Raw genomic sequence first — 24,848 nt, 5'->3', positions numbered from 1 at the left:
ACGATCGAATCGCCGATTTAATCAGAGCGGTTGACTTACGTTCGTCGCAGAAGTCGCCCTTCCAGCCGGGATTACACACGCACGATCCCCTAACGCACTGTCCGTGTTGATTGCAATCAGGAACTTGGCAGTCGCCTAATGGTATGTCGCATTCGGCACCTTTCCAGCCGTTCTCGCAGTGACACATACCGCCGCCGTATTGCCCGTGGGACGAGCACAGCACCGGGCACACGCTCTTGCTGCAATCGGCCCCCTGAAATTTTCATCGGCACCTCCGTAATCTCCGTCATTCCAGTCGTAAAGGTGATCGACGCTCGTCTTTACCCATTACGGTTCTACCGGGAATAACCTTGAAAATAACCCCTTGATAGAACCTCGTGTCCTTCCTTCAACATTACACTCCCTTTAAGACTCCCTTCGATGTACAAACGTCGCCAAAATTCTCGTTTATTATTTTCATTAAAAATCTTTGGCACACTACAATAACCTTGAAAATAACCCCTTGATAAAACCCCGTGTCCTTCCTTCAACACCCTTTAACACTCCCTTCAGCGTACAAATATCGCCAAAATTCTCGTTCACTATTTTCATTAAAAATCTGTATCACACTATAATAACCTTGAAAATAATAAACATAAAAAACAATAAATATAAAAACAATAAAACATAAAAAATGATAAAAATAACCTTGATACAACCCCGTGTCATTCCTTTAACACTACGCTCCCTTTAATACTCCCTTCGACGTAAAAACATCGCCAAAATTCTCGTTCATCATTTTCATTAAAAATCTTTGTCACACTATAATAACCTTGAAAATAACCCCTTGATACAACCCCGTGTCCTTCCTTTAACACTACGCTCCCTTTAACACTCCCTTCGACGTACAAACATCGCTAAAATTCTCGTTCATTATTTTCATTAAAAATCTTTGTCACACTATAATAACCTTGAAAATAACCCCTTGATACAACCCCGTGTCCTTCCTTTAACACTACGCTCCCTTTAACACTCCCTTCAACGTACAAACATGGCCAAAATTCTCGTTTATTATTTTCATTAAAAATCTTTGTCACACTATAATAACCTTGAAAATAACCCCTTGATACAACCCCGTGTCCTTCCTTTAACACTACGCTCCCTTTAACACTCCCTTCGACGTACAAACATGGCCAAAATTCTCGTTCGTTATTCTCATTGAAAATCTTTGTCACACTATAATAACCTTGATACAACTCCGCGTCCTTTCTTCAACACCACGCTCCCTTTAACGCTCCCTTCGACGTACAAACATCGCCAAAATTCTCGTTCGTTGTTTTCATTAAAAATCTTTGTCACGCGATTCGGTGGGCAATTTCGTACATAATTTGGCTAATAATGAAAGCTATATTCGCTTGATCCACCCGATCCAGCTACGATTTCACAAGCTCATCGGGAATTAAACGGAATCCGACGGGAGAACAATGGTTGCTCGTGCGGGTTCGCCAAAAATGTAAATGTATGGGAAAGATAAAATCATGGAAGTGTACCGTGCGATTCCCGAGGGCTGTGAAATGGCAGAAGGAATTACTTCCGGAAATATTGCTGCAACAAACCCCGGTTAATGTTTTCAACGTTTTGTTAATCATACGACCGTTCTCCCGCGGCCCGCGCAAACAACGTATCAAGGGATTTATTCCATTAAATAAATACCGTCATCCCAGCAAATATTCAGGTTAATATTTCAAAGGTAATTGCTTCGAATTTTCATAAGTTCGCGCAAGGAACGTTCCAGCCCCCGTTTAGCTGTAACTGATCAACGAGCCAATGCATTTTGTCAGCTTAAACGAGGCGATTCGAGAAAACCGAAAGGGTTATTAAAAATTCTTAAAAAGTTAAATCGCTGGATCAAGGACACGAAGTTAACAACCCCAGAAAACAGCAGGCAGCGTCGAGCCCGCGAGAAATTTTCAAAAACTCGTTCTGGTACCGGCAGATCTACAGGGTGTCCCAAAAATGTCTCGCAATCTGGATTCTCGAGATCATTTGAAGCAACTTTCTCCTCAGCGAAAATGCGATCCGCGGCTTCGTTTACGAGTTATCAATAAAAAACGCTATCCAATGAGATTCGAGATCAGCTGGCGCGAGGCGGCCCAGCCAACGAGTGCGCGAAGCTCAGTTCCGCTCATTGGCTTGTCAGCTTCGCGCGTCAGCTGATCTCGCCTCTCATTGGTCAGCGTTTCCCGTTAATAACTCGCAAACAAAGCCGCGGATTGCATTTTCGCTAAGGAAAAAGTTGCTTCAAATAACCTCAGGAATCGCCTAATACGCCATAATCGCCTAATACGCCATAATCGCCTAATTCGCCTAATCCCCATAATTACCCCCAGGCTTCGAGCGCTCTTCGAAGCTCGAATCAGCCGAGCTCGCCTCTCATTGGCCACCGTTTTCCCTCGAAAACTCGTAAACGAAGCCGCGGATCGCATTTTCGCCACGGAAAAGCTTCCCTCAAATCACCTCGAGGACCCCTGACCGCACCTCTCCGGATCGCGAGACATTTTTAGGACACCCCGTAGAGTCCGCGGACATCGAAGAAGGATCAGCGAGGGTGTCGACCGTTTACCGAGCATTATACTCGCCGCGATGCTTATCTGCAGACACCCCTAACAGCGGCGCGACCCTAGGCGGGCGTGGGCGCGGGCCTTCAGCCGAGTGTTAACACCGATAAGCCTAACCGTTTAAAACAGGCCTGTCGGACAACACGGCCGTGGGAGTAGGGGGTTGCCAGACAAGATCAAAGTCGCCGTGGGCTCAAAGCGCCGCCGGCTGTCTTAACGGAAACCCCGTGTACGCACCTGATACCCGTCGATGCAGTCGCACTTGCCGAGATAACACGATCCCCGTCCGGAGCAGTCGTTCGGGCAGGTAGTCGACACGCCTTCGGCTTCGGTGACGACCAGGGTGACCTTGTACGGCTGCAGCTCGTCGTTGTAGACGGAGAGGAACCAGCGGCCGGTGTCCAGGTACTGGAGCAGGCTGACGTTCACCATCATCGGCTCGACGATCGTTCGCTTGATGAGCACGTGCTGATAAGAAGCGCCCGGCGAGCTCGACGGCTGCCGGCGACGTCGATGATCGCCGTGTAGGTCCTGGCCGACCGTGTTCATGAAACTGACCGCCTCCGAGGCCGTGTCCCTCTTCAGCCTGTGGTCGACACGGCCGCCCTTCACGAACTCGACGAAGTCGTACTGCGTGACGCTCGGCGCGACGTTGCGACGTCCGTAGACGGCGAAATTCACGCCCCAAGGCAAAGTCAGGTTCAACCGGATGAACGCGGGCTGCTTGTTACGGAACTCCGTGTTCCAGAAGTTGTAAGGCGGTATGACGGCCGAGTGGGCCACGTTGTACGCCTGCAGCTCGAGCACCGCCGGCCATTGTTGCGCCGACTGCTGGATCTGAGGATCGCTCTGCTGGTCCCCGGCGCTGTCCGACGCGCTCGAGTGTTCCGCCGTGCTTGTGGGCAGCGACTCTGCGGAACAGCGGAACGTGGAAATGCGTTTATCAGCGTCCGCGAATCCCTGAGTTATTAGGGGGGGGAGGGAGCGGGGAGGAGGGACACGCGAAACTACTTGTCACCGGCCGGAATTATACCGGCTTACAGCTGCTACGGGGAACCGGGCCACCGAATTCTTGACGGCGACACCGTTCCGCGAGGATTATGCAATTTCGCCCGCTATTTGTTTCTTTTATGGTGACGAAGGAGGAAAGAAACGCGGCTCTTGGAAGAGCGAGGACAAACCGCGGAACGTTCGCGAATTCGGGCGACTACTTGGATGAATACTGTCGTTTCTCCCGGGGATGTGTTCGGAGGTTGGAATTGAGAACCGGTGGATTTGAGGATACTAAGTCGCGATTTCATTGTTCGGGCCTTGAGGATCGTTTTTTGAAGAAACTCGGGGCAGTCGGCGGAAAAGGCAGCGGCCTGCATGCCGATGTGCGTTTCTTGTTTCTAATTTCTTGCCAAGATTCGAAGGCAATTCGGGGGACACGTGATACGATTCGAAGGCAATTCGGAGGCCACTTGCCACGATTCGAAGGAAATTCGGAGGCTACAAGCCATGATACGAAGGCAATTCGGAGGCCACTTGCCACGATTGAAAGGAAATTCGGAGGCCACAAGCCACGATTTGAAGGCAATTCGGAGGCCACGTGACACGATTCGAAAGTAACTCGGAGGCCACGTGAAACGACTCATAGGCAATTCGGAGGCCACAAGCCACGATTCGAAGGAAATTCGGAGGGCACGTGACACGATTCGAAGGTAATTTAGAGGCCTCATGAGAAGACTTGAAGATAATTCGTAGACCACTTGACACGACTCGAAGGCAATTCGTAGATTACTTGACACGATTCGAAGACAATTCGTAGACCACATGACACGATTCGAAGACAATTCGGAAGCCAAACAGACCATTTCGTGTTGTCTTCCGTCGAACCTTGTGTAGCAATAAATCACATAAATGTAGGACTAGCACAAGGAAATTCATAGGAACCCGAAATTTGGCATTTGCGAGAGAAATTACTGTATTGTAGACGCCGTTGTCGAAAGTATAAAAAATGCCGTGGAGAAAACGCAGTAGACTGTGCGTCTTTGGGTACGTGATGCAGAAATTGATGTGCAGAATTGAAAGAATTTGATTATTTTGATAATGAAGGAGTACGTAGATTGTCATGTCCAACATTCGTCTTTAACTGTAATTTAACCTAGAATGATAGTTAAGCATATTTATATACCATACAACGATCCGCTAAACAAGCCATGGATTATATTATCTACGAAGGCATTAGAATGTCTAAAAAGATTAGCAGTTTCATACAAACAGCTTCTGGCGCGAATACATGCACGAAAGTACAGTAAATTCTCCTTAATTGACTCTCAGCTTGTACTTAAAAGTGAACAATATGGGTGAGCAATAGTGAACGATATTTTATAGTCAGCGATCGTTGACAACTATATAAACGATCCGCATGGTTCGAACAATCGCACCTCGTCTTCCCAAATTGTCCGTTTTTCACTAAAAGGCCGAGGGTCAATTGGGGAGAATTTACGGTAATTGGAAATACAGGAGTAAAACCAGGGAGGGTGTGTGGCATCGGTACGATCGCAGTTTATTCGGACGGGGTCGTAAATACTTGGGACAAGTGGGGCTAAAGTCAGAAGTATCTAATTTCGGATCGATAATATTCTCGTGGCCCAGCCATTGTGTGCCGGTGTAGACGCGACATCAGAGCGGAGGAAGCCATTCGAACGTGGCAGACGCCACCGAAAAGCAATTACCGTGAGACGCCGTACACGGGAGTATTTACATCATGCAGAGTGGATGCAAATTGATACTGCTCGATATTTACCTTCGGTGGGTATTTGCGTTGATATCGGGTCGTGAACATGCGCGTTCTCGTGAGTGACAGCCTTGACATCTTGGACCACCACGCATTTCGTGCTGTCTATCGGACGCATGGAGCTCACTGCTGAAAAGAAAACAGAATGCCGGCTTTAAAACGGCCGTTCTCGTCGCATCCCACTGACCGACACTCCGCGGCCCGAAATACGATCGCGACGCAGAATTCTATAAAGTTACGCGCGTTTTGTTCAACGCTTCGTACGGATCGATTCGTTTCAAATCAATCTCACGACGAGCGTAATCGTATCGAGTGTAAATATCGATAAATTCGACATTTACACTCGATGCATACATTCGATATTTGTACATATGTATTTATATATGTGTATTGAAAAAAATGATATACGAAGTTCCCACGAACAAGGCGGCAATATTTATTCAATGGGAAAAAATGTTGCAGGCATCCTTAACGATTATAAAAATTGTAATAATACATGTCTTTCACTGCTTATTAGATTCACGATCTTTTAATCATTTAAAGCAATAAAAAGCGTAAACAGATTTTTATATTTTATATTATATATTATATTATTTATATTACTATTTTATATTACATATTATATCATAGATATTATTATTTTATATTATATATTATATTATTGATATTATTATTTTATATTATATATTATATCATTGATATTATTATTTTATATTATATATTATATCATTGATATTATTATTTTATATTACATATCATATTATTGAAATTATTATTTTATATTATATATTATGTTATTTATATTATTATTTTATATTATATATTTATCCAAGCGAACCTCTAGTCTGAAATCCCGGGCAAATTTGAAGCAATTAAAAATTGTTAGAAAATATAATAATCTGCTACTTCTACTTCATGTTTCCTCGAGGAGCGTGAACGTTGATTAAGAGAATCATATTCCGTTCGCCCGGAAGAGTCTGGAAAAAATAGACTCCGAACGAAACCGCTGGAAAAATAGGAGTTTGCATAAATATCGCGCGATCTATTGATCACTTTCATATTTCATAGATCGAACGCTTTAACGTGTCGCAAGCGGTGCCAATTTCACGCGGTTCTCTCTCTCTCTCTCTCTCTCTCTCTCTCTCTCTCTCTCTCTCTCTCTATCCGAGTCGCTTGGTCCACCGATGGCCCATGTTATTGCATTCATTATGTATGTATACATATACACGTGTATCAGACCGTCGTATAACACGGTGGCGTCGTTTAACACGGATTCGCGCAGCGTGCGCCGCAAAAATTGCGACAGTGTGTGTTCTCGCGTATAACGCGCCAAAAACTGGCTCGTACAACAAGAGCGCAAATACGCGGTTCTTGCGTACCGCGCGAACCGTAGCGCGGTTTTTTCTTATGACCCGACTGCGGCAGTTCGCGCGAATTCACAATCTTACCCGTTAATTAACTAAAACGAGGACCCCGCGAAATTTCGCGTCTCTCTCGCTCCACATTCTATGATATTTTACGAGCGAGACTTTAAAAATAACCGCGATTCTCCCGTAGACACGTCAACGTCGAACTCGGCTTATTTCGGATATACGCGGTTTCGCGATATTTGACGATCCGTAATAACTTATCAACAATGACACGATCGAAAAAGTTCATCTCGAGCCACTTCACATTCGTTCGAAAAGCAATACACGCCGGCTGGAGGATCGAAGATAACAGCGGACGATCGGGACAAATAATTAATCGTCCGTATTAATTTGAGGGGAGGGCATCGGGCCGATCGATCATCGGCAGAATAAATTCCTGTGTTTTCTGAAACACTTTGAAGGGTTTTTAACCTTTTAGATACGGCTGAATTCTGCGCGAGGCTATTTCTCTGGATGTGAATCGATGTGAAGACAAAAGAAGTGTGAAACAATGCATATGAAGACGATTATTTAATTCGATGACCGAGTGAGCTACTAAAGTAAGCAACTATAGTGGCGCGTCGTGCCTTTCGGACGGAGAGAGAAAGAGAGAGAGAGAGAGAGAGAGAGAGACAGAATGATCAAGAGAGAGAGAGAGAGAGTGAAAGAAAGTGAGAGAGACAGAGAGAGAGAGAGAAAGAGAGAGAGAGAGAGAGAGAGAGAGAGTGAGAGTGAGAGTGAAAAAGAGACAGAATAATCGAGAGAGAGAGAGAGAGAAAGTGAAAGAAAGTGAGAGAGACAGAGAGAGAGGGAGAGAGTGTTTAACCCTTAGCGCTCCGAAGGCTCCGCTACGGAGACATTTGTCATTTGTTCCGCAACTCCGAAGGCTCCGCTGCGGAGCCAAGTGTTTTTAGCATACGTTATCGTCGGCGTTAGCAATTGTTATCTGTAGTTGAAACGTGCCAAGTCTGTACCATTACGATTAAACCATTTTTTCACCTTTTCTATGGTTAACAACATGGAGAAAAATAAATATTACGATGAGAATTTAGAGCCGAGCGATACCGAAGACGTATTTGATTTTGAAGAGTTAAAAGACATTGTGGAAGACAATGTTGGGTATGATTCCGACACTTCGAGTAGTAGTAGCGAAATTATACTACCAAAGAGACGAAGAATGAGAATTATTGAAAGTGAAAGCGAAGATTCGTTGCAAGACTTAGACGAATGGCGCGATGTTACGGATGAATTACATATTCCGGATAGAATACTTTTTAGTGTATTGCCACAGGTCATTGGACCACAAGTTCCTACAAACGTTGAACAGTCGATACGATATTTTAAATTATTTTTCACGGACGAATTGGTAAATGAGATTATAAAGGAAACCAACGATTACGCGGAAAATGTTCTAAACTTGAAAGAAATATCTAGTAACTCTATTTGGCAAAGCGAATACTGTGACACTTGTCCAAGTAAACCCAGAATGCGCATGGGAGATTGTTACCAAGGATATCGCACCGTGGTGAATTACAGAATTGAAAATTTATCTTTTATTTACAATAGGAAAATGTATATTTATAAAATCAATAAAATATCAAATGCGTTCGCAAGGACGTGTAATCTTTTCCGCTGAAAATAAGACTTCCTTTATCTCAGGCGCTCCGCTCCAAAAATGTGCCGAAGTTGCTGGTAGGCAGTACTCGAGAAACTCGCGGAGCGCTAAGGGTTAACCCTTTGCACTCGAAGCCATTTTAACTGTAAATCTAAAATGATTTTTCTGACCTACGCTGTCTCTATTTTATATGACAGAGCGCATTTTATGCGTGTGAAATTGAGTCTTGTGACTTATGCAACAGTTACACTTTTAACAATTTTTCAAATCTAAATTTTCTTCATGTAAGAATTATTTACCTGACTTCCTTTATCTCAAGCGCTCCGCTCCAAAAATGTGCCGGAGTTGCTGGTAGGCAGTACTCGAGAAACGCGCGGAGCGCTAAGGGTTAATTCGAAGAAAGAGGGGAGGGGGGCGGGGTACTCGTTTCTGTCGAAAAGAGCGGAAAGTACTCCGATGATAATTGGTACACACAATCGTACACATTAATATTTCTCGCCGAGCCATCCGGAACTAATCTAGCAGAAGTGAATTACAGTCGCGTGTCGGCGACCCGCGTTTCAAGATTTTCAGTTCGCGATCCTCGACGGCTCTGTTGCCTACACGGAAACCGCGCCCCTCCGCCGCGCATCCACCCACGCGAACGAAACAATTACCCGCCGCGCGACACGGTCGTACATTAACCGTGGAAACGGAGCTACATCATTCGAATTTCTTTCGGTAAAAAAAAAGAAAAGAAAGGTTGGCCGGCCGCGGAGAAGCCGTAGGAGAAGCCTAGTGTCTCGGCGTAATTCGAAAGCGATTGTTCGAATTTATGAAGCCATTAGTGCGCCCCGGGACGTTCGACCAAAGCTCCGTTCCTGATTCCTGCCCGCAATAAAAGAGTCCCGTAACGGCGCTATTTTGTCTCGAGTGCCGGCCACGTGCATTAAGAATATAACGAGTCGATCGCGGCCGGCTTTCTGACACGGTCGCCGCGCCTGTAAAGGAAAATCGTATCGGCGAGGGCTCGGCCAGAGTCGCGCCCGGGCAAAATATTCGCATGCAAAAACCGTGGCGGAAACTTTCGCAGCTGTCGGGCCGAATATTAAACAACGCGTCAACGAAGCGTCGAACTTTTTGATGTTCGCTGTAACCGCGGCAATTGCGATCCTACGATCCGTTACTTTTAGGGCTCGTCGCCTTAAGATTTATAGCAAGACTTGTCGCACCGAGGCTTTTAAACCCGGAATTTGGAATTCCAGGGATCCCGGAGCGAAGACTTCTGGTTTTAGGGTTGGCAGACCGGAAGCGCGCGCGCGCGACTAATTTTAGACTTCTTAATTATTATTATTAGACTTATATATTATTAGACTTATTAGACTTATTATTATTCGACTTATTAGACTTATTATTATTAGACTTATTAGACTTATTATTATTCGACTTATTAGACTTATTATTATTCGACTTATTAGACTTATTATTATTCGACTTATTAGACTTATTATTATTCGACTTATTAGACTTATTATTATTAGACTTATTAGACTTATTATTATTCGACTTATTAGACTTATTATTATTAGACTTATTAGACTCTTATTATTATTAGACTTATTAGCCTTATTATTATTAGACTTATTAGACTTATTATTATTCGACTTATTAGACTTATTATTATTAGACTTATTAGACTCTTATTATTATTAGACTTATTAGACTTATTATTATTAGACTTATTAGACTTATTATTGTTAGACTTATTAGACTTATTAGACTTATTATTATTAGACTTATTAGACTTATTATTATTCGACTTATTAGACTTATTATTATTAGACTTATTAGACTCTTATTATTATTAGACTTATTAGACTTATTATTATTAGACTTATTAGACTTATTGTTATTAGACTTATTAGACTTATTAGACTTATTATTATTAGTCTTATTAGACTTATTATTATTAGACTTATTTTAGACAAAACTTTTAGACTTTGACGCGCCAAATTCCTTGTTGCAGGATTTTGAGGCCCAAGCTAAAGGGTGTCCCAAAATTCGCGCGAGATTCGAATTTTGCGCCGTTTGCGCGGCAAAGCGTTGCCAGCGAAAGAGAAAGACAGCGTGACAGCTGACAGTTCGGGGTTTATTAAAAATGAAGCGCCGCGCGGAAGAACAACGCGTTTTCGTTGTTGAGCAATATTTGGAAAATAACGAGTCGTTTCCCGGTCGTGTAATTTCCCGTTTCGGTGATCAGAATTGGCCGCCCAGATCACGCGATTCAACGCCGTTGGATGTTTTTCGTTGGGGTTTTTCGAAGTCTAAGGTTTATGCCGACAAGCCCACGACCGACCGCGCCTCGAAGAAGGAAATTGAGCGCTGCATCAACGAAATTCGGCCACATTTATGCAAAACGGTTATGGAAAATTTCCACAAAAGAGCGCGTGTATGCCAGCAATGCCGTGGAGGCCATTTACCCGACATGCTATTCCATACATAACCATCTACCGTGCGCTTTATAAAATCGATGCAAAATTTGCAATTTTTAATTATGAACCTGTATTTTCTATCGAAATTACTTCTCGTGTGAACGTTGGGACACTCTTTACTAGCGAATCTATGATTCGTTTAAAGATTGTAGCTTTTTGGAACACCCTTTACTACCGAATCTGCGATTCACTTAAAGATTACACCCTTTTGGGACACCCTTTACTACTGAATCTACGATTCATTTAAAGATCGTAGCCTGCTCTCGACAACGACACCCTGAACTTTTGCGTACGATATTTTCTTTCACATTTAAAATCGAAAGTTCGTACTCTGAGATCTCTAGAATTCCAAATTCTGGTTTTAGAAGTTTTAGAGCAACAAAAGTCCTGGTATAAATCTTAACCCTTTCGCTCCGATGGGCGTATATATACGCCCCCGAAGAATGGCCATTCATATACGAAGAGCGTATATATACGCTCTGGAAAAGTGGACGCGCGGGTACGAAGAGCGTATATATACGCTCATACCATGTATATACTTCTATTTCATACTTTACATGAGATACTTTTGTTAATCGAGTATCTGGCAACGCTGCGTGCCTTAAACAATTGACTATCGTGAAATATAATACAATTGACAAGACGATATTGCGTTTTATTCCAACGATACACAGTTTCAGTCTTCTTTAGAACATTGCCAGCGACGAATATATACCAGCAATTTATAATAGTAGCGATTAAAAGGTTTACACGAATTTATAATTCTGAAATAATTTTGTTGGCTTAATTTCAATAATTCGCGGGTAAATACTCAATTTCTGCCTTTGCGATGATATGTTTGTTGCGTCCAGAGACAAGGGCCATAAAAAGGTCCCACCATTGGGGAAACCCTCTCAGGCCCCAACAAGGGTCAAGGCAGACACCCCCCTCCAAGGGGTGATTCGTGCCTTGACCAATAATAAACAATCTACCTCCATCCACGGGTGCTCTTCCACGACTTTCCAGCGTTGGAAGAGCATTCTTCCACCAGCGCTCGCAGAGAGTACAACACAAAAAATAAAGTTCTCTAAGACTACTAGAGACCCTTCCACGTCATTAATTTGCCGTAGGAAGCGCGAATCGAGCGTACAATAGTTCGGTCGCGCATGTACGTTAGGCGACTAACCGAACGTACGGACAAAACAATGTTGAGTTTTTAAGTATTTAATTTTTTTAGACCCGTTATCAAATCACGGGGAAAAGAAAATTTAGGAGAATATTTTTCACGAGTGACAGCGAAAATACTGAAAGTGAAAACAACGATACTGAAAGCGTTTGCCATGCGAGACAAACAGTAACGTGCTCGAGATCACAAAAATCTGAATATAATTGGACTACGGAAAACTTGGAACCAGAAATACATTCCGTACTTCAGCGCCGACTACTCAATAGTGTTACGGCAACTTGTCCAAATCAAGTCGCTGTAATGTGAAACTGCTCTGTTGTGAACAACTCCTTAAAGAATAATAGAAGATAGGGGTTGCCACAGAAAAGAGCGTTACCAACGGACAATCGAAGAGTCGAGATCGGACCGTCGAACGATCAACATCCCGCTTCTGAAAGACCTGAATTGTTATTGTATCGAATTGTGTTATAGTTAATATTCTTTATTGTAAATAAAATGCCGCGACGCGAGAGAAATGGCGTAATTCGCAACAATACGCTCCGTTCGCAGCGATCACATTTTGACGCAACCGCTCCGTAGCGAAAGGGTTAAGGCGACGAGCCTTAAGATTTCACAAACGCCAAGAATAGAACGCGCGTCTACGAAGAAACCGCGTGCGAAACTCGCGGAGATATCGATGTGTTACGGCACAGGCGGTGCGCCGCGCGGATTCGTCCGCGGATAAGGCACAACCATAACAACACTTAACGGTCATCAGTCGTAGGAGCTTAAGTGGTCGCGTGACATGTGCGGCATTGCAACAAGGGGTCATCGACATTCCGCATTCATTTTTATCCCGGGTTTCTTCACATATCACGGCGTTTGAACAGCGGCGCGGCGATTCCGCAGCGAGGAGGGTGAAAATGGTGAACAACGATGGAAACGTCGATGGATGTTTCGACTCCCGTTCCTCCCCCCTTCCCCCTCGGCGTCGACCGGCTGACATTTCGCCATAAACCCGATGTTACGCCCGCGTTCCCGTCGACGTACCCGCCGCCGAGCGGGTAAGGGCGCGCGCGTTTACACGCGCGTGACCCGAAATTCCGAGCGTAAAACGTTCCTTACGCGCGTCGTGATTTTTATTACGCGAGAGGAGATCCGGTCTCGCGGCCGGGAGCCAACCGGAACGCGGAATTTCCTACGCGGCGAGTTGCGTTTGTAAATCACCGTCGAAGCGACGCGCGGCGATCTTCGCCGTAAACTATTCCGGCGGAAGCCGTACGCGCGCGTTGCCGGTGTAATTTTTGTTGTAAAACCGCGGCCCGAGTATACAGGGTGTCCCGAGAATGTCTCGCAATCCGGAGATGGGAGGTTCCTGAGGTCATTCGAAGCAACTTTTTCCTTCGCGAAAATGTTCTCCGAGGCTTCGTTTACGAGTTATTAACGAAAAACACTGACCAATAAGAGGCGAGCTCGCCTAGCGCTATGCGGCCGAGCCAATCAGCGGCTTCGCGCGTTCGCTGGCTGAGCCGCCTCGCGCCGGCGGAGCTGGCCTCTCATTGGCCACTGTTTTTCGTTAATAATTCGTAGACGAAGCCGCGGATTGCGTTTTCGCTAAGGAAAAAGTTGCTTCAAATGCGCTCAGGAATCCTCTACTTTCGGATTGCGAGACATTTTTGGGACACCCTGTATGTCGGCGCGTCGGCCGTGTGCGAGTTTCATTACAACCGGGAACGCATGAGTTGCAAAACGAGCCATCACGCCGCGGGAACGCAATTTTCCGCGCGAACTTTTAGAAACCGATGTTATTTACATACAGCTAGAAGGTAAATGGGGTAGTTAACGGAAGTTGGCTGCGAGAGCCCCCATGAATATTTATGCACGGGAGATTCCCACCTGTGTGGACATGTGTCGGGGCAACCAATTACCGGCAAGGTGTTCCTTAAAAATAAATCCAGCCCCGTTATACGGCAGAAAGTATCGCTCGAGCCTCGGCTTATCGAGAGGAGGCTGTCCCTCTCGCTCGCTTCGCCCGGCTCGCTCGCGCTACCTTGTCCTTTTGTCGTGCAGTTTTTCACAGGAAGCAGATTACACGCGTTTGCATGGAAAAGTGCTTAGCGGGTTCTCCGCGCCCCATAACTGGGTCAGGATGGTTTTAGTCGGACATTCCGGACCACATGCGGATACGTGGCCCGCTATGATGTTCTTATGGTGATTGCGCGGTCTGGAGTTCGTCGACGGAAGGGTGGCTCTGTTGTGTATACCGGGTCGGCCGCGAAGTATTCTTGTTTATTGTTCGTGCAACGTTAATAATAATGATTAGGGAATATAGTAATTTGTCCGTAATTCGCGGTTGGATCGTGTACAAAAATGGACGATTTGGGGGAATGGACAATTTGGGAAGAGGAGATGCGATTATTGGAGCCTTGTGGCTTGCTTTTTATAGTTACCGATTGTCAATGACTATAGGATTATTGTCCATTTGGGCAAATTATCAATTTTTGAGAGTGAATTAGGGAGAAATTACTGTAATTTGGGATTAAGCTTTAACATTTGCTCGAACAATAAGCGAGAAGACTTCGTGAGCAACCCGGTATATACCGGATTATCTGTATGGTGGTGATTTCTCCGCAATTCGCGCTCGGATCGCGCACAAAAACGGACGATTTGGACGAATGGACAATTTGGGAGAGAGGAGATGCGATTATTTCAGGCTTGCGGCTTGTTTTTTATAGTTAGCTTTTTATAATCATTATCCATTTGTTCAAATTGTCCATTTTTGGGCGCAATCCGAGAGCGAAATTGGGACCAGTTGCTAACATTCTCGAATAATAAAAAATAACATAATAATAATAATAATAATAATAATAATAATAATTTTATAATATATAACATTTACGGATATCATAAAAATGGGAGTGAGAGACATCTATAACTGAAATCGGCAATTACCTAGTTGCCAACCCAACATTTTCGCTGCAAAATTAATGCTATAACCGTTGACAATCGCGAGCAACCGCGGTCGTCGCCGGCATTGTTTCGGGGAAAATAGGTCGACGGTCGGACATCGAACGGCGGGGATCGTGGTTTTTTCCGTGTCCGCCGCGGCCGCCGACGAAAAAACAAAAAAAAAAAAGTGATCTTCGAGATGAAATATTACGCGCGTGTTTATCGGGTTTGCCGAACAATATTCGTTTCGGATCGGGGGCGGCGCATCAACGCGGCCGTGGATTTGAGGGGCCGGTAACGTGTAAACATTGAATGTTACATGAGCTGTAAAATTCGTAAATCCATTTCCGGATACAATATTTGCCGAACTATGAACCCGTTCGGCCGTACCCCCCCCCAGCCCCCCCTCCCCCGAAAAGAAAATACAGGGATTTCGTATAGCAAATTTCCATTTCCGTCGGTGATATCGGGCTTCCCGATTGGACGGTTCGACTGCGTCGCGCGGATAACAAACACAACAAACGCAATAAAGCGGACGCAATAAATCAAACCGGCGGCCACGGGCGGGTGAAAGGGGTGGCCACGGGGTGGAGAACCTGTTCACGCTCGTGTGTGCGTGTATATATACGTGTGTGCATACGCGCGCGCGCGCGCCTGTCTATGTGTGCACTGGGAGACGAAAAGGACGACACGACGGGGGGTGTGGGTGGGTGGGTGTATGGAGGAAAAAAAAATAGACGAATGAACATGAAATATTGATGACCAGCGCATGATTCCTCTATTTGTCAGATCGTTCTGCCGGCAGTAATACGCGAATTCAATTAGCTGGGCGCGAAAGCACCGGCGCGTTGATAAGCCAAGAGGTCGTTAGGCACGTTGTGTATCGCTCGGGAGCTTTCGCTTTTTAAAAAGTCTCGTTAACCCCGCGTAATTAATTCGCGGCCGGGCGCAGCGCCACCGGGACAGATAATTAATTTAGCCGCGATAACCCCCGGCCCGCCGGCCAGAAGAATTCCACGGATGGAATTCATCGCCGCGTTTTCGTTTCGACCACTCCGGCCACTCATTGCCCGGAAGACATTAATATAAATGGATCGGAGGAGGAAACGCGCGGCCGTTCGACGCTCGCGTACCGCCAGTTTTCGCAGATAGATGCCGAGCTTCCGAGCGGACAATCCGCTTCGCTTTCACGCTGAATCGAGGCGAACGTCCTGTCGCCATCTTTCGAGACACGTGGGCGAGAAATGACCCGTGGCAAATGCTACAGGCAATTAAGCCAGTTTGCGGTCGGAGCTCTTTTCGAATTCGAAATCCAAAAGATGCTTTTTGGTCTGCGGTGTTTTTATTTTACACGATTCAGTGCAGTTTATGCGTCTGAAATTGTGCCTATTGGCAAGTGAAATAATTGCAATTTTAACAGTTTTTTAAGTACGACAAGTTTGGTGCTGTTACAATTATTCAATGAAAAATGGTGTAACGATTTTTAGTGGTGCCTCAGACTCGCCGCTCGAGTACAGAGGGACATGGTACATTGGACATGTGTGTAAATTTATAAAAAAGAAAGATAAACAAGGACTTCGACGACGCGTTTCCTGGAAACTCGAAGGACGCTGCGAACCAACAAAACGTCCGCGCACCAATCACGAGATTTAATCGTTCTCATCGAAATTCTCGGTCGTACGAAAACGCGCCGAGACTCCGGAATCACTGTATACGGTGTTCGGGCTTGAATCTTGGTGGATCCGAAGACAACAGAAGGATATTTTCAGCGCTGGTCGGCCTGATACGCGTTCATCAGAGTGCCGGGACAGCGCACGGCTGCTCGGCACCAATATTTGCCGCAGCCGGGGCTCATCCATACACGTCAGCGTGGCTGCATTTTTTCCAAAGGAAGCGGCAGCAACAATGGAGTGCGCGTGCAATTACGGTCATCGTGTCCCTTTGATTCCGCGTGTCAACCGTGACGGACAAATTACCGTGCGCCGCGCCGCGTCGCGTCTCGTCGCGTCGCGTCGCGTCCGCATCGCGTGGAAAAGTCCACGCATGCGGGGTTCTCGGGGTCGCCGGGGAATCGACTCGGTCAGCAGACACTGCGAAATAACTGGAAAAGAAGGAGCATCCACTCCCTCCCCCTCCTCCCCCCTTGGGGACCGGCGATGCACGTTACGTAACTATCGAAATTGAGTTGCAGTGAACTGTGCAATGACCTTATTACGCGAGCATCAAACGTAACCGGCGCGGCGCGGCGCATCGCGCAGCGTTCGCTGTCCCCGATTCCCGGCGCGTTCGGATATCTTCGTGCAGCTCGTACGAACACTCGCGGCCAATTCAGGTTCGGCACCGGATCGACGGAAACTAAATTGTCGATCAGCGATTTTATATGCGACGCGTTGCCGTCACGGCAAATCACGGATTTCTCGCCTAATTTCGTATTCGGGCCGAGTCCCCGAAAAATGAAACTTCTGTTTGTACATATACAGAGTGTCCTAAAATTGTAGTTCCTTTCGGGAGAGTAGAGATTCCTGAGGTGATTCGAAGCAACTTTTTCCTTTACAAAAATTTTTTCCGAGGCATCGTTTACGAGTTATTAACGAAAAACAGTGACCAATGAGAGGCGAGCTTGGCTTGCGCGAGGCGGCCGAGCCAACGAACGGTAGACGCCCAGTTACGCTCATTCGCTCGGCCGCCGCGCGCCAGCCGAGCTCGCCTCTCATTGGTCAGTGTTCTTCCTCGATAACTCGTAAACGATGCCACGGAGAGAATTTTTGTAAAGGAAAAAGTTACTTCAAATCACCTCGGGAACCCCTCATTTTCCGGAAGTACTATAATTTTGGGAAACTCTGTATACTTTTATCTCACTGGATATTGTTAATTCTTTTTTTTCAAGATCGCAGAAAATAGGTCGCCGAGGCTCCAATTTGTGTTATCGTTGAAATAATGTGCTTGCAATGTCTGTAATGTTTGAAACAAGCAGTGATCGTAAGTTAATCTGGTGTTATTCTAAGTGATCTAGTGTTAAATCTGGACAGCAAAGAGGACGTTCGAGAATTATAGTGGCAACGTATTATAGTTTGCTAATTTTTCTTAGTGTTAATTTCAATGCTGAATCGAGTTCTAAATAGCTTGAATTGTTTCTAGTTTGACAAACTTATCTTGCCAACCATTTACCAGCAAACTGTTGACGTAATCTATGCCCACGATTCGAGCAGACCTTGGGCCTCCGATAGACAAACTTGTGTCTACTTTAGACTCGAGCTAATGATCTAGTAGTCTTTGAAAGCGAAGCCTGATTCTGACACGCGATAGGTTTAGCTTTGGTCTACTTAGGGTCTACCGTAACAGTCTACCTAAACGAAATCGATCTTTGCACCTCGCGAGAACACATGAAAAAGTCTCTTTTATCATTGTTATATACAATATAAAATAAATAATATTGTATAAAACGTGTTCAACTCTGTTCAATCCATAACACCAGGTAACTACGGTAAATTCTCCTCAATTTTCCTTCAGCTTGTAGTATATTATAATTAACGATTATTATAAAAACGAGACGCGAGGCTCGAACGATCGCATCTCCTTTTTCAAAATTGACCATTTTCGTTCACAAGCTGATGAAAAATTAGGGAGAATTTACCGCGGTGCTCGCAAATTGTGAAACGAGATCAGGTTACTATTGTCGTATATAATTCTTTTTCACGAAATTCGAACAATCTCGACGTCGTTAATTTTACAATAAAACGTCCGAACAGTTTACGAAAAAACCGCGTGCGAACCTCGCAGATATCGATGTTACAGCAGAGACAATACCTCGCGGATTCGTCCGCGGATAAGGCGCAACCATAATAACATTCTTGTTTACAAGCTGATGAAAAATTACGGATAATAAAAAATAACATAACAATAATAATAATAATAATAATAATAATAATTTTATAATATAACATTTACGGATATCATAAAAATAGGAGTGAGAGACATCTATAACTGAAATCGGCAATTACTTAGTTGCCAACCGAATATTAAGCGAAAGCACGGTAATACGATCGGCCGCGAAAAACCGGGCAGCGATAATAAAGTCAGCGGTGAATCGAGCCGATCCGAGAGGGCCCATGTTTCACCACCTTGATTCCCGGTTCGATTCGGGCCGCGGGAAAGGTGAAGTCGGCTGGGAACGACAGCCGGAGCTCGTTCGCTGGCAGGCAAAGGAACAACTTTTTCAATTATATTCCCTCGGATCGATAGAACGATTCATTCCCGAGAATGATTCCCGGATTATCGGCGGATTATCCGCCCTCCCACGCTCCGGTTATACTTCCGCTTTCTTTCCTCGTGTTATAATGAAATGTTTACTATCGATCCGGTGTACCATCGTTTCGCTCTTATCCGTCGAAATATCGCTCCGCGGATACGTTTTCTCTGCCCTCCGCCGCCTCGGCCGGAGCCACGGCCCAGAGAGGAGAGAGAGAGAGAGAGAGAGAGAGAGAGAGAGAGAGAGAGAGAGGGAGAGAGAGACAGAGAGAGAGAGAGAGAGAGAGAGCCATTGTTCGCTATTGAACATCTGGAGAAACGAATGTTTCATTGTGGCGGATGGTAGTCTGGATAAGCTGTTATTGGGTTACTCTATCAAAATTATTGGATACATCGTAGAAAATATTTCCTTACGTTATAGGGCCGACGGAGATACGATTTCGTTTCCAGATACGAGCCACCGGCGGCCCCGGGCTCCTATAATATACCAAATGGATTTCTTTTTATGCTCGCAAAAATAATCTTATTGGATGATCATCTTCCCGAGCGGACCTCCGAATCGATCGATTCCTGAATCCGTTAGATAACGTCGGAAACGTTTCCGACAAACGTTGCAGTCGACCCTCTCCGTTGGAGAAATTTCGCCCCGTTTTACGACCGTTTTAAAGTACTGTTTAACCCTTTCGTTACGGTGCGACTATAGTCGGCGTTCGCGCGACGATCTGTTCACCCTTTGCACTCGAATCTTGTTAAACCTTTGGTGACTCTGAGAAGAGTCGCTAGAAATTGGTATACTATTTTTCAAAATCATTGTAAGAACATCGAATTCCTTTATATTAAAAAGAAAAAACTGTTAAAATTGCATTGCACAGTAATGTCTCCCTAATTGACGCTCAGATTGTGCAGAAAAATGGACAATTTGGGAAGAGGAGATACGATTATTCGAGCCTTCCGGTTTGTTTTTATAGTCGTTGACAATTCGTGAGTATAAAATTGAACCGCAGGACTCCAATAGTCATATCTCCTCTCCCCAAATTGCCCAATTTTTTTGAACAATTGAGCGTTTATTTGGGAAAAGGAGATACGATTATTCGAGCCTTCCGGTTTGTTTTTATAGTTACTGATTTTCAACAATTTTAAAAACGAGTTGTTGAAGACCAAAGTGCAAAGTGCACGCTTCACGGCGCGATGCCCCATGCAGTGGCGTCACTCCAGCGGAGCGAGCTGCCGTGAGGAAAGGGTTAACGATTCGAGTTGACTCAGCACCGTTCAACCAGTTCGCCGTTTTCGCCGCGTTCGCGAAGAAATGGCAAAAATGGTATCAATAAACAAACGTTAGCGATAAAATTGAAAAATAAAACAGCCCTTTCGCGACAGCTTAATTCCATGTACAATATCATCGCAGCCGCGCGTGCGCTTTTTTAAAGGGTTCGCAGCAGATAACTGCTTAACTGCAACGTTCGTCCAAATAAAAGCCGAAACGAGCTCGAAGAAAATAACGAATATTAGCCCGGAGGGCAAGAAGTCGCGAGCCGAAAAATGCGTCCCGTTTTTTTCCGCGGCGTTCCGGCAATGTAAATATTTTCGGCACGGTAAAAATAGCACGCGTATCATTTTTCGGTTGGTCGGCAAACATTTTCAGCGGCGAAAATATTTAAATAGCTGGCGCGCGCGCGCGCGCGTAGATCGTCCGGATCGGAAATAATAACGGAGCGGCGCGCAAACAGCGGCACTTTAGAAAAACCGGGAATGCTTCGGCAAATACAGAGCCTCGAAAATGTTCGAACCTGACCCACATAATTCGACCATCCCTACGAATCCCGGCTCGCTTCCGAATTGCCTTTGAATCGACGCATGTGGCCTCTGAATTGCCTTTGAATCGTGTCATGTGTCCTCCGAATTGTCTTCGAATCGTTGCATGTGGCCTCCGAATTGTCTTCGAATCGCGACAAGAAATTAGAAATAAATGATTAACGGCTGCGCTCTCTCTCTCTCTCTTTCTCTCTCTCTCTCTCTCTTTCTCTCTCTTTCTCTCTCTCTCTCTCTCTCTCTCTCTCTCTCTCTCTCTCTCTCTCTCTTTCTCACGAGTAGTCGGCAACCATAAAACCTCACCGCTTAGCCCGAAGAATCGTGACTTAGTATTCTCGGATCTGCCGGTTTCAATTCCGACCTCCGCACATTTCTGGGAGAAATTACTTTATTTATTGAAGTTGAGCTTTCTTACAAAGCCGACAGACTCGTGCTTCTTTAAGAGAACGGTCACCTACGATACACCGGTCACCGACCCACATAACTCGACCATCCCCGAATCCCGGCTCGCTTCAAGTTTCCCTGGCGGAGGAGGGGCGGTCGGGGGGGAGGGCGGGAGGGCGGCGTGGCCGCGTAACACCGCAACGATAAGTTGCACAGGAAGAGAAATCGAAGCACACGCATCGGACGGTTCGGAAAAATGGCCGAGATCGCCGGCAATACGTTGCAGAACGGGAACCGTGGGCCGCGGCGGCGCGATCGCTCCCCGGAGAAGTCGTGGGAAGACCGGCGCGTGGCGCGAAAATGTATTCGCGATTATTAATAGCGACCATTCGACCGGTGCCCCGGGCCCATCAACAAATAGCCGGGAACCTTAACGAGGGCGATATTTAAGCCGGCGACAGGAAAAACCGGCGCGACGTGGCGCACTGTGGCCGACGTCTCGCCGTTTCTACGACAATATTGCAGAGCATTCGGCGGAATTAAGATCGAGCGGTGAAGCATTTCTGGAACGGAAGCTGAGTTTTGGTGGATTAAAGGGAAATTGACGAGAGAGAGGGAAATGTATGATTCGATATGCGAAATACAGTAATTTCTCCCGGAAATGCCAAGTTTCGGGTTGCTGTGAATTTCCTGGGGGGGTTAGTTGTACGCATATGTAATTTATTGCTGCGCCGATGCTAAGGGTCGAAGTGCCTTCGAATCGTGTCATGTGAGCTTTGATTTGTGTCATGTGGCTTCTGAATTGCCTTCGAATCGTCGCATGTGGCCGCCGAATTGCCTTCGAATCGTCGCATGTGGTCGCCAAATTGCCTTCGAATCGTCGCATGTGGCCTCCGAATTGCCTTCGAATCGAGTCGTATGGCCTCTGAATTGCTTTATTATCGTGTCATGTGACCTCCGAATTGCCTTCGAATCGAGTTGTATGGCCTCTGAATTGCTTTATAATCGTGCCACGTGTCCTCCGAATTGCCTTTGAATCGTCGCTTGTGGCCTCTGAATTGCCTTTGAATCGTGTCATATGTCCGCCGAATTGTCTTTGAATCGTCGCATGTGGTCTCCGAATTACCTTCGAATCGTGTCATGTGTCCTCCGAATTGCCTTCGAATCGTCGCATGTGGCCTCCGAATTGCCTTCGAATCGCGACAAAAAATTAGAAATAAATGATTAACGTCTGCTCTCTCTCTCTCTCTCTCCCTCTCTCTCTCTCTCTCTCTCTCTCTCTCTCTCTCTCTCTCTCTCTCTCTCTCACGAGTAGTCGGCAACTATAAAACCTCTCCGCTTAGCCGGAAGAATCGCGACTTAGTATTCTCGGATCTGCCGGTTTCAATTCCGACGTCCGTACATTTCTGGGAGAAATTTCTTCATTTATTGAAGTCGAGCTTCCTTACAAAGCCGACGGACTCGTGCTTCTTTAAGAGAACGGTCACATCAAATAAAAGCTTCCCAGATCAAAATCGATCTATAATCTTGAATTTAAAAATAATTTCGCCGCTTTGTCTTACGCACGCGCGATTCTAGTGCAAGAACGCCATTGGCCGTTCGACATCATTGTCCTCAACATCATTGTACCTGCAACTAGATCCTCGGATAATCGATACATATTGTCGATGTAATATTGACGCTATTTCAATAGACAGACGACATTGTCAATCAATATCGACGGCGTATATTGTCAATATTTATTGGCAAACCGCAATAATGTTTACGGCCGTGAAATATCGACAGCATTATTATGCGTCCGTTCCAAAGTTGCATCGCATGGTGGCAAGACGGTGCACATCTGCACGTGTGCACGTCTACAGTACATTTGCAGACCGTCGGCGCATCGGGAAGTCCGTATTTCAAATTTTCATACAAGCTTCGCGGGTTTCCGCAGCTCTGTTCCCTTAATCAGTTAACCGTGTTCGACGAGTACGCTCGTTATGGAGACGTGGCGATACAGTAATGTCTCTCTAATTGACGCTCAGATTGTCCAAAAAAATTGGGTAATTTGGGGAGAGGAGATACGATTATTGGAGCTCTGCGGTTTGTTTTTATAGTTACGAATTATCAACAACTATAAAAAACGAGCCGCAAGGCTCAAATAATCGTATCTCCACTTCCCAAATTGTCTATTTTTCTGCACGTCAATCTGAGCGTCAGTTAGGGAGATATCACTGCATTTTGTGTCGCGACGAGTACACTCGTCGCGCGTAAAAAGTAGCGACCATTGGCTATATAAATTGTAATTTTAGTGAAAATATACATATTCTGAGATTTCAAGATGTTTAGAATTATTTTGAGACCAGGCCAGAATAAAACAAGCAAATAAAAAATATAAATAATTGTATGAATAATTCACGATATTGCTGTTCGACGTGCGAAGTGTCGTTGTTTATTGTTCCTTGCTTTGCTGAAAACATCACTCTACAGCAGCAATTTAGTCAGCATTTCCTATTTTTAAATAAATAAATTAAAAATAATAAGAAAATCTATATAAAATAATCTAATATAAATATTAGTATTAGTATTAGTCTAAATATATATATTATATAGTATTAGTCTATCTATATAGTATTAGTCTAAATATTAGTATAATTTTAGCAGACGTGTCTCGTTCTATCAAGGAAATTATTAAGAACGAAAAAGGGCTGATCATCGCAGTTGTAAACGGAATCGTCGAAAAATATGCTATCCTCGCTCTGATTTTATTAACACTAAGGAAACCTCTTACTTAATGAAAAAAAATAGTAGTATATATACTACTACTACTGTTACAACTATTTATGAATATCAAGCGAATACTCAAATAATAGTAATAAAATAGTTAACTTTATGAAATAAAACCGCCCCTCTGATCCAATATTTTTATAACGAAACTTGCTCTGTGTTCGACGAGTATACTCGTCGTCGTTCGATTCTCGCGCTCCGAGAAGCACACGGCACACAGCTAACCGGTTAATCGCGCAATCGCGAATTTCGTATCGATTTCAGCCGCGCTAGATCGCGTCGCGAGTCGCGCGGATCGATCGTCCGCGGGGGTGTGTAGCAGGGTTTTCGTTACTCTCGCTCTCGGAAATTACATCGAGGAGGGGTCGGGCGGGCGTCCTCTCCCCGGAGGCGAGCCGGGAATCCGGAAAAGATTTCGGAGCCGGTGGACGCGCGGGTGGCGCCCAGGCGAGCGAGACGCGAAGGGAGAGACGCTCTCGCAGCGGCGCAACACCCGCGCGCGCCCGCATAAATCAAATTACCGAAAAGCAACGGCGGCTCGCGTGCATGCGAAATCCGGTTGAAAATCGGTGCAGAGGCAGCCCGGGCGACGTCGACCGTCCTGGACGAGTCTGAATCGTCGACAGAGCTCGAGACTGGAGAGGGAAGTATTGGCGGGCGGAGAGAGAGAA

At 45.3% G+C, this 24,848-nt stretch overlaps 1 protein-coding gene across 9 annotated transcripts in view; it reads right to left on the bottom strand.

Annotated features, from left to right (window-relative positions):
• Nucleotides 1-24,848, bottom strand: part of Ten-a (Teneurin-a transmembrane protein) — a 1,349,343-nt gene that overhangs the window by 42,586 nt on the left and 1,281,909 nt on the right. For 8 of the 9 annotated variants that reach the window (XM_033473287.2, XM_033473289.2, XM_033473290.2 and 5 more), the window contains 3 exons: nucleotides 5,389-5,508; nucleotides 2,835-3,508; nucleotides 40-253 (listed from right to left, as the gene is read on the bottom strand). In XM_033473287.2, coding sequence (XP_033329178.2) covers nucleotides 40-253; nucleotides 2,835-3,508; nucleotides 5,389-5,508 — 1,008 coding nt within the window. The remainder of the gene's footprint in view (nucleotides 1-39; nucleotides 254-2,834; nucleotides 3,509-5,388; nucleotides 5,509-24,848) is intronic. The other variant, XM_033473288.2, reaches the window with a different exon arrangement.

The sequence above is a fragment of the Megalopta genalis genome, chromosome 4 (genome assembly GCF_051020955.1).
Source record: "Megalopta genalis isolate 19385.01 chromosome 4, iyMegGena1_principal, whole genome shotgun sequence".
Classification (NCBI taxonomy): domain Eukaryota; kingdom Metazoa; phylum Arthropoda; class Insecta; order Hymenoptera; family Halictidae; genus Megalopta; species Megalopta genalis.
This window is presented reverse-complemented; position numbering and strand designations above follow the sequence as displayed.